The 14,845-nt window shown below is 38.5% G+C and overlaps 1 protein-coding gene across 2 annotated transcripts; it reads right to left on the bottom strand.

Moving 5' to 3' along the window:
* Positions 1-26: 26 nt before the first annotated feature.
* Positions 27-3,019, bottom strand: LOC311281650 (uncharacterized protein). Of its 2 annotated transcripts, none has more exons than XM_084394782.1 (5): positions 2,697-3,019; positions 1,451-1,543; positions 1,069-1,138; positions 878-969; positions 27-793 (listed from the first exon to the last, which is right to left on the bottom strand). In XM_084394782.1, exons 1-5 carry the CDS (start codon positions 2,745-2,747, stop codon positions 722-724), a joined length of 378 nt encoding a protein of 125 aa, XP_084250908.1. In that variant the 5' UTR covers positions 2,748-3,019; the 3' UTR covers positions 27-721. The 2 variants fall into 2 exon arrangements, with proteins under 2 accessions (XP_084250908.1, XP_084250909.1); XM_084394783.1 differs by having other exon boundaries at positions 878-966; positions 2,697-2,875.
* Between the last annotated feature and the right edge of the window lie 11,826 nt (positions 3,020-14,845).

Here is a 14,845-nt window from a genome sequence, read left to right on the forward strand (position 1 = left end):
GAAAGAACACCAGTACCAGCATACAGTTCTGTTATAGATTGTTTTCATTCTGCACTTCCCATATAAAACACAATGAAAAAACAAAACCCCCCCAAAACTGTACATAAGGATAGAAAGATATAATCCTTTTAAATGCATATGGAACAAAAGACCTTCAAGATTTAAAAAGGGGTTAATTAACATGTTATAGACGCCGTTCAGAAAAGGGGGGGCGGGACGGGCGATGCGTTGACTAAGGGGAACCCTCTCATTCACGTGAGCCATCTGTTATGTTAACTGATCTGCCAAAGCGAGGGATTAACTTCTAGCAGCACAACCAGGTTAAACATTGTCTATTAGCCCCCGCTTAAAACTCATCTTTGGTCTTTAGTGGATCAGAAAAAATGTCACCCATGAAAATGACAAGAACCTCATGCTTTCAGTTGCTTGCGTGTGCATCCGCTGGTCAAATAACAGAGTAGAATGTGTGCTTGTTAAACGTGTGCTAAAGTAAACTGTCCATCGCTTATTTTAGTACAGGTTTTCCTAATGTTGGTCCTACGCCAATAAATAAGGTCTTACAAAAAGGGGACAGGGTCATGATGTTATGGGCCTCAGTGCAAAAAAAAAAAAATAAGATCTTGTAGCGGCAAAGGAATGTCTGTGAAATATACAAAAAAGCACAAACTCTACTAGGTCGAACTGACCATACAGACAGAGCTACTGAAGGGCAGCGAGAACTTTAAGCTTTGACTTCAGCCTCTGTGGAGCCGCCGTTCTCCTCTGTCTTCTGTTTCTTTGTTTCCACTGCCTCCTGAAAAAAGCAGAAAAGCAGTGATTAGACGTGCTGGAAACATGAGGGTTTGTGACCAATGTGTGGATTGAAACTCGAACCCACCTCCTCTTCTGCTGGACGTTTCACGGGATGTTCGTCTGCCTCTTTCTCAGCACCGTTCTCTTCCTCCTCCTCCTCCTCCTCTGCCTCTCCTGCTGTTGACAACCACAAAAAGTGTGTCATTCATCAGTGTTTGCACTAGTAAATTCAGTCAAAAAAAAAAAAACCGCACACAGTTTATAAGTCAAACTCACCCTCCTCATCGTCTCCACCCTCTCCGTCCTCATGGGTTTCCTCTTCTTTATGTGAAGCACCATTAGTAGTCTAAAGAGAGAAAACACCGTGAGTGAAACCGATACCAAGTTTGTTATGTGACCTAGATGACTTGGGGATTTATGAACAAAGTCAACGATTAAGTATCATTACGATAATTTCCAAACGTTTGTGGGAAGGCCAGTTAAGTGAATAACCAGCCTCAAAGCTGTTTTCTCATAAGATGCATGTGTGACAGTTCTCGAACCCTAAACAAAGAGCAGTGTGATGAACGAGGGGGAGGGGGCCCTTCAACACCTGCGCGGCGAGCGGGTACTAGGGGACAAAAGCCACAAGGCCTGCTGGGAAATACTCAACGCTTACTGTTCCATTTCCATTGGCAGGTGCGTCTTCACTGCCGTTTTCCTTCGCAGCCTCCGCCGCCTCTTCAACCACCTCTTTTTTTTCTTTCAGGTCCTGAAATAAAGCAGAAGTTTATCTGTTAATAAATAAACCCCCCTCAGACTACATAAACAATGCAGCGTGTGCTTATTTCACAGTGATAGCATACGCGTTTCTCATGGTTGTAAAGGGGAAAGTTTGTTTTCCGTGAGTTACTTCCCCACCCACACACACAGATGAGGCACAGACCACACACACCAGCTGGCTGACTGCCTGTTAAAATACATTAAATGGCAAACCAACACCAGGGTCATGAAAACCACCTCGGGTTTTTGGTTTTAAATACACTTTTAGAAACTATGCCATCATTTTATATGACGTATCTCTCATTTATTTTAATTTAACACATATACCACATTGTCATAACGGAAACTCAACGTGAACTACAGAAAGTGGGGGAATTATTTTTTTGTAACATTGTCTGTGTTCTTTCTCTGAAAACGACACCACAATAGGTCTATTATATTAAAGACAATCAGTTTAAGTTCATGCCTTCGTGAATTAAATCTATTGTTTGGACACACATGTCGAGGTCACTTGAGGTTATTTCGCGCCGTCTTGCCCCATTGCCCCCTTTATTTCCCGGTAACTGTCGTGCACGCGCATGCGCGCACACGCGCCGAGCTGGAAACAAAAGGAGGCAGAGCGCGCGCCAAGACAACGTGCTCGAGAGACTGGGGGCGGGAGGCGCGAGCGTTTTACAGCACGCGGCGGCGATATTCCCGCCTATTCGCGCGGCAGAGATCAAGAGACTTGACTTTGCACACACACCAACATTTCAAAGAAAGAAAGAAAAAAAAATCTGGCAGATGGCTCACAAATTCACCCCACACCCCCCCCGAAACCCCACACTTAACGTTAATTGGATATGATTACATATGGGAATATATGTCGAAATTTTCCCTCATAGAGGTTTGCCTTATTTGCTACGACTTGAATTAAACGTTCGTAGTGGTTCTTTTTTTAACCGTTCATTTAAACACGACTCCGCGCGAAACACGAATGAACGGAAAATATGATGCTGGTGTTCTAATTATACTTATTTAACATTTTCTCATTGAGAACAACATTTGCCGCTGATAAAACCCCGAGGTTTTTAGCCCTTTTCTGTTTAAATTTCCATTCAAACCCACTTTTCTCAAATACATCGGTTTTTCAGGTAACTTACCTTTGCGGTGACCTCGGTGGTGGTGGTCGTGTCAACAGCGGTATCAGCCATGGTGGTTTATAGAGATGTTTTAAAGAAAATGTCCGAAAAAAAGCGTTAGAAGTGGTGGGATGAGGTAGGAGACGGTCAGACGTGAGGAGGAAGAGTGAATCAAAACTGCCAGAACCTGAGAACTGAAAGGCGCGTCGAGCGCAGCGGCAACATAACTGACATCTGATTGGACAGAGGCGTAGCAACGTAAATCCTTTCTTCGATTTGATTGGATCAGCCACTGTCAATTGTTTCTTAAAGTCCCGCCCCTTCGTTCGTACTTCTTGTAATGCGCCCGTCTTGTCTTATTGGTGGAATATTTAATTTTACCCTTTACCCGGTCTTTTAAAAATACTGTTTTAAGTGTCGAAATTGACTTTTTATTATTGTTATAATGTATCAAACAATAAACAGCTAGAAAAGACAGACCTCTACAGGAATGAAATTACATTAAATCGCCTTGTAAAGGTTGGTTCACAAATAAAATAAGAGAGAGAGAGAGAGAGAGAGAGAGAGAGAGAGAGAGAGAGAGAGAGAGAGAGAGAGAGAGAGAGAGAGAGAGAGAGAATTTAACATTATAAACACATACAGAGGAAAAGATCATGCACCAGTGGCATTACTAAAAACAAAACAAAAAAACATATTTCATATTCATTCTTTTCTTGTTTTTTTGACCAGCCCAGAGTTATAAGAAATGCGTCAATTTCAATTAAGAAATGAGAAAAATACTCTATAGTATAGGCTGCATTTGCATAGGCCTATAAATAAATACAATTTCTCCCCAAAAATAACAATGTAAGTCATTGGATTATAGTTGTACGTTTATAGTAACAGACAACAGATATATTTTAACTGAAATGAGTGCGAGGTCAGGATCAATTCAAGCTATTTCTGGCACCATCGTTGTTTTGGTTCCTTATTTTAGGGGCTCATTCTCTATATACATTTGAAGGGAGTGCAAAGTGTTCATGCAGTTAGTAAACAACAACAAAAAAAAAAGTTTATCAATAATATAGGCCTAATTAATTTGTAAGTTAATTAACCTTTTTCTTCCTATGGTGTATTTTGAAGTTATATTTTGTGTTGGTTTGTCATTAATTCCCATTCTCTTTGCAAACTGCGCAAAATCTGTTTCTATTTTCCTTGACCTTTCTTTCGACGTCATCTCTTGATAGTTGTTTTGTGTGGTTGGAACCTGCCTTCAAGCTTGCATAGATGAATTCAAGCTTCTTTGGGGGCTTTGTTTACAGCCACAGTTTCATTAGCATGTTGTATTCAGAGGCCATTGTGTCCCAGATGGAGACGCACCAGGCAGCTGTTTCATTCATAATGAGAAGTCACACTAAGATGCTAACATGACTATTCCACACCATCAAACATCTCAGCACAGATAACCAACTGATATTGCTTAACAGATAAGCCACACAGTCATCTTGCTTCTCCGTTACAGGAAAAGTACCTGTTGCACAAGGAACAGATTTCGGTTGTGGTTAATAACGTTCCCCTTTCAAGGGGTCAAACGAGTCAAACCCGGCCTCACATCTGTAATTCCTCAAAAGGAGTAAGTATACTGAGCTAGAAATCATATTTTTCTCTTTCTTCAGACAGTTTAAGTTGAAAATGTCCATAGAGGCAGAACTTTTATCAGGGTTTTCTTTTGAACACACAGAGATAAAGACCCCCTCCCCATTCGAATCTCATCAGATCTGCCGTACCGTGGTAACAAAGCCCACTTGGTGGTCACAGATGGTGTGGGCCTATGGTGTGCTGTGTGAGGGGTCAGCATGTAGTCTTTGTTTTATCAGATGGAGTATTATGCACTAGACCACTGATTTAAACCTCAGCTTTGGCTCCAATGTAAATGAGAAGCTGAAAACAGTCATTTAATCGGAGACTGCTTCATTCAGAGTGGCTTTCCAATAAGGAGGTGAGGTTTTGCAGAAGTAAACTTTGTGATTTTACTATATCAGAACATATTTTATTTTTACAACTTTGGCACACACAAAAAATACACAAAGTATACTGCTTTTCTTCAATGAAAACTAACCTTAAATATTTTGCTGATATAACATTTTCAAAATACTTCTCATTGATTTTGAAATTTGTTGAATACTTATTTTCATGTTGTGTGGAAATCTTTTAAAAAAAAGATTCTAAAGTAAATTGAAAATGTAAAAATATCAATAATTTCATTTGATGCACCACTCTCCATGCAATTGGTCAGAAATTATGATAGTCCTGCCACAAACTCATGCCATTGGTTGAGCAGATCTTGGTGCAAGCAAAGCAAAGTTCAGTAAGACATGATCCTGGATCACCAAATTTTGTTGATCCTGGAACAATATTCCTGTCCAAAAATGTAGTCCCTATCCTTTCCCCTAAATCTAACCCTACCTACAACTTATCTCTAAAATCAGAGAAGAAATGATGGTGAATAACACGGATGTAGAAGCACGTAACCCTGGTTGTAAGCCTTAAATTTACATAAACTTGTCCCTCAAATCTGATTGGTTGATTGGAATGTTGTTGCAGGATCAACAATCATGTTGATCCATGTTGCACTCGGTGAAGTAGAAAAAATAAAATGAAATAAAAGCACATATCCCAGATCATAATCCCATCTGCATGCATATATGAAATAAACATTTTTATTATAACTGCAATGCCTCTCAGAACATTAATCCTGAGCCTGTACAACTATCAAAAGTCTTGCCAATGAGAGGTAGATGTAATTAGCCCCTAGAGATGAAAGTCTTACATGCATTTTTAATCTGAGGAGGGTTTTAAGGGCTTGTGTTTGGATTGATTTGGATTTTGGCAGTTTATCAGAGTGGGTGGAGACTCTTAAGATGGACAGAAAATTAATTCAATCTCATAAAGGCCTCGTTTGCGCTTGGACGTAAGCTCAGTGGAACACATGCACAGAGAGGCTCTTTCATTGGGGAAATGAAGACCATATGTATAGCACACACCGAAACAGCCGTCTGCTGCTGGAAGCCCACGGTGTGTCTGCCGTACAAATCCAGACAAGTAACAGACGATTTTCCCTTTTTTTTTTTTTTTTTTTTTTTTTTAAGAAAACATTTCTTGTCCAAGCATTACTCATTCCCTAACTGGAAAATGGGAGCAATCGGAGAGGAGAGAGTCTTTGTTAGGTCATTTCCTGTAGTTTTTTTCCCCTCCTTCTAGAATACCCACAGCCTGCCCACGAGCTAGATTTGTTTCCATGGATACTGGAACAATTCCAATGATTGCCTGCTGGTTTTTAGTGCGCGCTTTGATGAAGGAAAGCCTCGGAATAACCAGAGATGGGAAGAAGAAGAAAAGAGCCAACATGTTCCTCTAATCCTCACATTTTCTTTCATGCAGTGTGAATGGTTACTTTGGTAACTTTCTTTCTTTCTTATGCAGTTCTCTTTTTTTTAGTCAAATCCATGTTGAAATCAAAATCCACCCTATCTTAAAGCATGTTTCTGATCTTATTGCACATTTAATCAGTGCATGTAATTAAAAATAATTTTTAAAAAAGCTCCGCCTCTGAAACGACTTTCCTTTAGATGACGTCACAAACCTCTCTTACGTCTCAACCGCTCTGAAACCTTCTGCCATTGCCCACTTTTCACAATACAATTGATTCCAAATGAATAAAATCAAGTCCTGCCTCCATTTTATTTATTTGCATATCCCTTTTCACTATGTTAGATATAATATGGATTGCGAATGGCATTTTAATTATCTGATGCACTACTATTACTAAGTGATCCTTTTGGATATAGGGCCGTGTTTGTTTTGATGATTTTAAATATCAACTTTTAAGTACCGACTTTCACAGCGATTAGTTGTTAGCAAATTATCCGGAGTCAGAAATGACAGTTGCACATGATCAAACTCCAGGTTCAGTAACCTCAGAAAACCCCATTTGTCTGTGGTTCCTGTCTTTAAACTCTGAGTTCATGACTTCCCCTTTAGGTCAGCGAGGGAAGTAATTTGCAGATGCACCTGAATTTTTTCGAGACAAAAGGCTTGCAACCTGACCCTTGGAATTTCAGGACTTTGGGGATGTTTGAGGAGGGGTTTGTCAAAGATCAGGGGTCAGGATTAGGGAAGAAAAGGTCACCGTAATTGGAAGAATCCAAGGGAGGGCTCGGTGCTCCAACTGTGCGCTTTTGTCTTGAACGGCGGTAACCCTTAACACTCTGAAATGCTTTCTCATGCCTGTGCGCGTACCTGATGAAAATCAGCAAACCCCAAAGGACCAAAAGAGCATTGTGGTCAGTTTTGCATGTGCATGTGAACAATACAAACCAATGCATTTTTTTCAGTATGCAGATATTTGAACATTGACAAGTTTGTTGGAAACAAAACGTTTCAGCACATACTATTAATGAATCAAATAATCTGCATAAATCAATTACAATAACTTTTTTCCAGCACATTTTATTTGCGTCTCTCGCTCAGCCTCTGTGTGCACACAGTAAAACTCCAGGGTCAGTCCTTTGTGTGCTCTATCCAAGCACGGGCTTTAAGAGGGCATGATGCTGTGGAATGTGGCCAATTTGCCCCCCGTCCTGAATAGTGACACTCAATGAGGCATGCTGGGTACTCCAGTAAGTGTGTCCACTGGTCTGGCAGTTAACATAACAAAGACTACAAGATGTAGATGAATGAATTACAGAGCAAGGGCAGTTAAGGTAATGTTTTTTTTGTGTGTGTGTGTGTGTTTTTTTTGAGTGCACATTTTATTGCCTGGTAGGCTAAATCATAGTCTGAATATAATTACACGAACCTACATGGAATCATTCATGCAGTGCACAATATGAGTTGCATGATAAATGGGTTTCGGTGCTGTTCAAATGACTAAACCGTTGGATTAATAAAGATTTTTTTTTAATAGAAATTAGTCTCTTCTGCTCACCAAGGCTGAAAAATGTTTGAAACGTACAAGTAGCAGTGAAATATTATTAGAATTTAATATAGAATATCATTTTAAAATGTAATTTATTCCCGTGATCAAAGCTGAATTTTCAGCATCATTACTCCAGTCTTCAGTGTCACATGATTTTTCTCCAGAAATCATTGCTGGTTTATTAAAATATTTATTAATATAATCAAAGTTGAAGTTTTTTTCATGCTTAATATTTTTGTGTAAACTGTGATAAACTAAAATTTGGAACTGGGGTAAGATTAGAAAGGTTATTTAACAAGATCATTTTTACTTTTATTTAACAAGGATGCATTGAATTGATCAAAAGTGAAAATACAGACATTTATAATGTTAAAAAAAAAAATCTATTTCAAATAAATGCTAGTTCTTTTAAACTTTCTATTCATCAAAAAAAATCCAGAAAAAATGTTCCACAAAAACATGAAACAGCAAAACTCTTTTCAACATTGATAATAACAATCAGAAATATTTCTCGAGCAGCAAATTAGCATATCAGCAATGATTTCTGAAGGATCATGTGACACTGAAGACTGGAGTAATGATGCTGATAAATTACATTTTAAAATATATTCAGACAGATTTATATATATATATTTCACAATATTACTACTTTTACTGTATTTTCAATTCAATAAATTCAGACTTGGTGAGGAGAAGATACTTTTTTCAAAAACTTTTGACCAATAGCGTTTAAGTAATTGATTTCAATCTGAATGAAAGATGCAGTTTTACCAGTTCTGCTGCATAATAACCTACGGTCAAGACTTGATTACTTGCTCTATAGTGGAAATTTCCGTTCTTTCGGCACAGGGAGGGTCTTCCAAGCAAATCCCTCCCATCTAATTCCTCCTTACCTGTGATGATCACTTAGATGAGGCTGAGCTTCACCCAGCTTCAGGAGGATGATCTCATCAGCGAAGCCACTCCTCGCTAGACATGTTTCCAGCGGTCGGCAGGTCTCAGCAGGTCGTAGTCAAAATGAAGGCGGTCTGGAACCAAGTCGTCATGTTCCTACATGATGTGGATGCCTAATGTATGTTAAACGCTTATTAGTCCAATTTCTGCATCCTTCAGTGTCATTATTCGAGAAGTAACCAGTGAGGTTTCATCCTTGCAGATCTGTTTCTTTTGCAGCAGATGATCTTGCACAAGGGAATTAAACAAATGGCCAATAATCCAGATGGCAAATTAGCATTTCCTTCTTCAAGCTGCAGCTGACATTTTCCCCATTGGATTTGATTTGGGACGGATGCAAGTTCAAACACACAAAGAGACAACCGTACTTTACCAATTAAATTATCTGCAAACTGCAGGATTTGCTCACTGAAACATGTAGTTTTCCAGAGAAACACTGGCAGACGCAGTGTTGAGCTAATCCTAAAGAGCTGCCATATACACATTCGTTTTTTGAGGACAAAGAAGTCTTTATACACAGTCAGAGCCGCTCAGAAGTTATTGCCTCGTGTGCAAACATCACTATACTGTACATACAATATCAAATCATTTCATCAATCCATACTACATCACCCTTTGCTACAACGGATAAACTAGATGTTTACATTTTCTGAAGAAATATGTAAATGGTGTTTGTTTGCCTAACCTCACTAGTCAGTTGTCCCTATTTTTGCATGGTAACATGTTCACAGAAAATCCTCTTATTCATCCAGACGTCACTGGTTTTTTTTTTAGCTTCCATCTGTGTTTTTAAGAAAGCATATCAAGATATAAATAGCCCATCTTTAAAAAACAAAACAAAAACTATAGTCTGTTGCATGGCAATCGAGAATCCATGGCAAGTTTGACCGCAAGAAAAGTCTCTTATAATCTTTAAAATATCAGTTTCAATGTCTTATATATTATAGTGTCTAAATGTGTCTGATTGGGGTCAGATGAACATGAAACTATTTATGAAACAGGTCTTTTAACCTGACATATAAAATAAAAGATTTTTTTTTTATTTTTTTTAGCTTGCCTATGTGTTTTTTTGCTAATCATATTTTATGAATCAGGCTTTATTGCTCATATACTATGATATATGAGAATGTGGAGCTCTTACTCGAGGAGGAAAACACTCAAACTGAGCAAAAATATGCCAAAAGTAAGATGAAATTGAAAGCTTGTAATGTAACAACAGGCTAGATTTTCACATAAAATTCATATAAATATGATTATATATTAATATTTAAATGCTTGGTTTTATAATCAAAGCTTTTTATTGTGGGAGGCAAAACATATCATGCAGTGAATACAATGCCTGATGATATTTTAATACATTAACAGTTTTTTTTTGTTTTTTTTTTTAAGTAGAAAAATTGCTTTATTACATGATTTTTCAAAGTAGCTTCAGTCCGGGAAGTGTTCATCTTGAAATATTACTAATAATATTAAAGCTATTCTTACGTTTACTAAATATCAATGAAGATTCCACAGCAAAAAGGCATGTGAACCACAAACTGAAGGTGGACGTTTTTACAATTATACCAAAAGGCCTTTTACTTACTATAAACTATCAATCAGACGACAGTAGATTGTGTTCAACAGTTCTGATTCAGCAAAGTTTTTATCATGTTGATCCTTTTAGAGGCTTAAAGACTGATTATTCGACAAGCCTTCATTGTCAGTCCGGGCATTTTGAAAAGTAATAGCGCATCTCTCCTTAACAAGACACATGTTTTGAGCACAAGCGCTGCAGAACGAGTTACACGTCGAAGTTTAGTTAGGGTCAAGAGTTTGCTTAAACCTTGAGTGACGCTAGCTTTAGCAAACATCAAAAGTATCAATGGCAGTGCAAGCAGAGAGCCATGGAGCAGCTAAAGTTGATGTGATGGGGTTTATGCGTGTGTTTTAGGCCACACTGACCTCAGCCCCTTTGTGAGGCTTCAACAAAGAACCATCTGCATGAGACAAGAGACAGAAACATGGCGGACTGACTGGGGGAGGGACAGCAGATCGACAGAGATGTAGAAACAGGGACTGAGGAGAGAACAAAGACAGACGAGAAGGAACAGGATCTAAACATGCACTGAGGTGTTTCATGGTGATTGATAAACCGACCATGGTTTCTCAGATGAGGGCGCAGAACGAAACCCTTCACATGCACGGTCAAGAAGGGCTCCTGTAATCTTTCGCAAACACACTTCCTTACAGGACTGGATGAGAGTAATTAGAGCTCTCGGGGGCTGGGTTCTGGTTAACCATTTCATGGGCAGTTTTAACATGGGATCCTCCACATCTGAGAAGCTTGTTACTGTACCTATAAAACATTTAACAGCTGCAGAAGCAGAAGTGAAGATCGAGAAGTCGAGAGATGCATGGCACGGTTTGCTGTTTTAAAGGTCTAATCAACAAGAAGTTTGAATTGATGCTGTTTTGAGAACATAAAGAGGTCAGAACTTGAGGCTGATGAGAATCTCAACTCAAGCTTTATAAAGCAAATGAAGCCGATTTTTAGGACCTTTGCATGCTAAATCATTTTCATTACTGTATGCATTCCCATTATTTTCAATGGTGATTCTTACCATTTCTCTAACACATTTATTTTAAATCTGGATAAAAGAATACTAAGTAAATGCTGTACAGTTTAAAAGGTAGGCTATATAATTAGTAGAATATAATGAGAGTAAAATACCACAATGCTAAAAATCCTAAAAATGAAAAAAGATCATAAAATAACCTTCATTTTTAATCATTAACTTCATTATTCAAAAAAAAAAAAAAAAAAAATATTCACTCTAAAAAATGCTGGGTTGTTTCAACCCATATTTGGGTTGTTGGGCCAAATACGGACTAACCCAACCATTGGTTTAAATTTTTTAATTACATTTTTAAACCAACAATTGGGTTTGTTCATATTTGACCCAAACATGGGTTGAAACAAGCATTTTTTTTAGAGTGCTTTTGCAGTTATGATTCACACGTCCTTGCACTCGGGTTGTTTGTACTCCTTGTACTCCTTATTCCTGATATATTTTCCAAACATGTAGCATACAAGACAAATCATAGATAATCTTTTAAAAAATATACCGCTGTACTACCTCTATATTCAATGGTATAAACTAGCAAACAAGCTCTTTCAGTACAAATATTACTGTAGAATAAAAGTGGTCATTTACTAGATTAACGCACACAAGCATTAGTGATGAACAGCCATGTAACATGACGAGCAGATGCAGATGGATCACCTAGCAACAGCAGCTTTCGTTCTCGCCACACTCTTTGCCCATGACTGTTATTATCACCATCTAGTGGCATGTGATTGATAGGAAACTGATGGCATATTCAAAATTAAACAAATGTAACCTGTTCGTTGAGAACTTATTAAACCGGCATTCAATGCTTTTTTCTCCTCATAGGACCTTGAAACCAACATGATATCTCACATGATATGGGATCATGCTAGATCATGCTAGCAACAGAGCTTTCATGTATGGTGACAGCTGGAACCTATTAAAATTAGGCTTTGTTCAAATCTTCATGTTTTCAAACCTGCGCATGAATGTAACACGTCATCCATCATTAGCGCATGTGTACTTTGGTCAGAGTGGGAAAAATCTGATTACTCCGTATCTTTGTGTGTAAAATGCGCACTCCACTGTGATTATGTTTACTCTAATTATGAGCATAACCACATTAACATAATCACAGTAGTTCTGCCTTAATCACGTTGTAAGAGAGCATTTAATGTTTCATCACAGTTCTAAAGGTTCTAAAAATAGGTGCAAAGCAAACGTTTTTTAGAACTAGAATGAAAAAAATTGAAAAAACTCACATTTAAAAACAAACAAAGCTCCTGATTGGTCAGGTCAGCGCAAGATCTCAGGTTGCCTAACAACACAATCAGAATCGGGGGAGGGCCTCTGGGAATGCAATTTGTGGATTGAGAGAAGGAAGAAAATACTTGGAATTCTGCCAAGAAAAATAAACAGAGAGAGAGAGAGAGAGAGGGGGGGGGGGGGGGGGGGGGGGCATTATAAAGGTGTAAAGAGAGTACAGTACAATATCAGTCATAAGATCTGGCGGCAAAGAAGGCAGCCTTCAGGAACATACCACAAGGAAGTAACCTATAATTGCACCCTCATAAAGTTTATAACGTTAGTGTATTCAGTGAATATGGGTTTAGGTTTAGAACTCAATCAAAAACCTGGAGTCTCTCTAGTTGGTTCAAATCTTTTAAAATGTTAAACTTTGTTTATCCATCTTTTTGTATGTCCATAAAAGTGAACATAGTTTTGGAAACTTGCAGATTGATTTTTTTCCCCTCTTGGGCTAGTAAGTCACTTTGCCTCTGCAAAACAACGCCTTAGCAACCACTCAAAAAACCCCTAGCAACAGTATAGCAATGCACTAAAAACCACTTAGAAGAGCTTAGCATTTGCATATAGCAAAATCCTAGCAAACGCCTAGATTGGACCCAGACAGCAACATAGTGTCGGCCCAGATCAGGCCCACATCTGGTATGCGTGGGATCCATGTGTACCAGATGTGGGCCGGATCTGGGCCGACACTATGTTGCTGTCTGGGGAAACTCCAAGCAACGGCATAGCAATCCAATAAAAACACTCAGAATAGCTTAACATATGCATAGCATCGGCCTAGTAACAACCCAGAACCCCCTAGCAATGGCTTAGAACTGAAAAAAAAACTCAGAAGAACATAGATTCTGCTTAGCAATACACTAGTAACCACTTAGAAACCAATGATATAGCAACGACTAAAAACCACCCAGAAGAGCTTAACATCTGCATAGCAACACTTAGAACCCACTAGTAACAGACTAGCACCACACTAAAAAACACTCAGAAGAGCCTGGCATCTGTATAGCAACATATAGTAACGACGTAGCAACGCATGAAAAGCCACTCAGAAGAGATTAGCATCTGCATAGCAACACTCTAGAAACCACTTAGAACCCACTAGCAACGGAATAGCAACACACTAAAAACCATTTAGAAGAGCTTGGCATCTGCATAGCAACACCCTAGCAACGGCACAGCAATGCAAAGCAGATTAGTGACCACCATTTGAATGTCACTTTAAAATAACACGTGATATATCAAAAACTAGATGTAGCCAGACAAGAATGAAAAACCTTTTGATAAAAAGGAGTGTTTGAATGACTAACAGGATGTGTTTACGAGGGCTGGAGAGTCAAGATAGACAGAGAAAAATGAACAGGATATGGGCCAGTTTGGGTGGTGAAGATAACGGTGAATGAACGCGTCTGGTGTGTTTGAGTACACCTTTTTGTATGGCCATAAAAGTGCACATAGTTTGAAAGCAAGCCAATAAGACAATTAATAAATTCACTGTCAGCAAGAAATCACATATAAACATTAAAAACAAACAAACAAACAAACAACATGGTTTAGACTATGCTGCCCACTTCTAGTCTGATTACTTGGAAAATATTTCCTCAAAAAGCTTCACAATTTGAGAATTTATGTCTGTAAAACAAGCAGTGCAGGACCAGTTATGTAGCAAAGTTTACTTGCATTTGCAAACACTACAAATGCATTAATACGTAAGATAGACAGGAAGGAACATAAATACATCCTGGGAAGAAAAAAGAGCAGAGGAAGGATGAGATAAGAAGTGATAGTAAATTGCTAAGTTGTAGTAGTCATGGTTGCCAGGTCTGCGTTACAAAAATATCCCAATTACCAAATTTCCCAAAAAATAAAAATAAATTCTAATTATGCCATTCCCATAAATAAAATACTTGTTTTACAGTCAATGTTATACAAAATGAAAACCACTATAGTAGTGGTCATCATAGACACAGCTCAAAGGCTATCTACCAGTGGCCAAACTTCACAAAACTTAATATCTTACAGTTTTATCATTGGTTAAATATGACATATTTCAATACAAGCATTTTAGTCAAATATACTGTATGCAATATGTTAAAATTAACCCCGGGGGACAACAGTTTAGACTCTGAGAAGTGGCTCACTTTCGCGGGAAAACAAAGGACTTGGCAACCCGGGTAGTAGTCAGTGTTTCTCTTTGTGTCAGCGTACACGCTCTGATTGGCTGCTTGTTTTGCAGTGTGGGCGAGAGAGCCGTTGCTAGCATAGATGGTTGCTAGTATGAGGAAGTGATGGGGGGGGGTTACATGGTTGTCATGGTTACACGGTGGGCCGTGTGCACAAAACATTTTGCAGCAAATGGAGGG

This window comes from Rutilus rutilus (genome assembly GCF_951802725.1).
Source record: "Rutilus rutilus genome assembly, chromosome: 22".
In the NCBI taxonomy this organism is placed as follows: Eukaryota; Metazoa; Chordata; class Actinopteri; order Cypriniformes; family Leuciscidae; genus Rutilus; species Rutilus rutilus.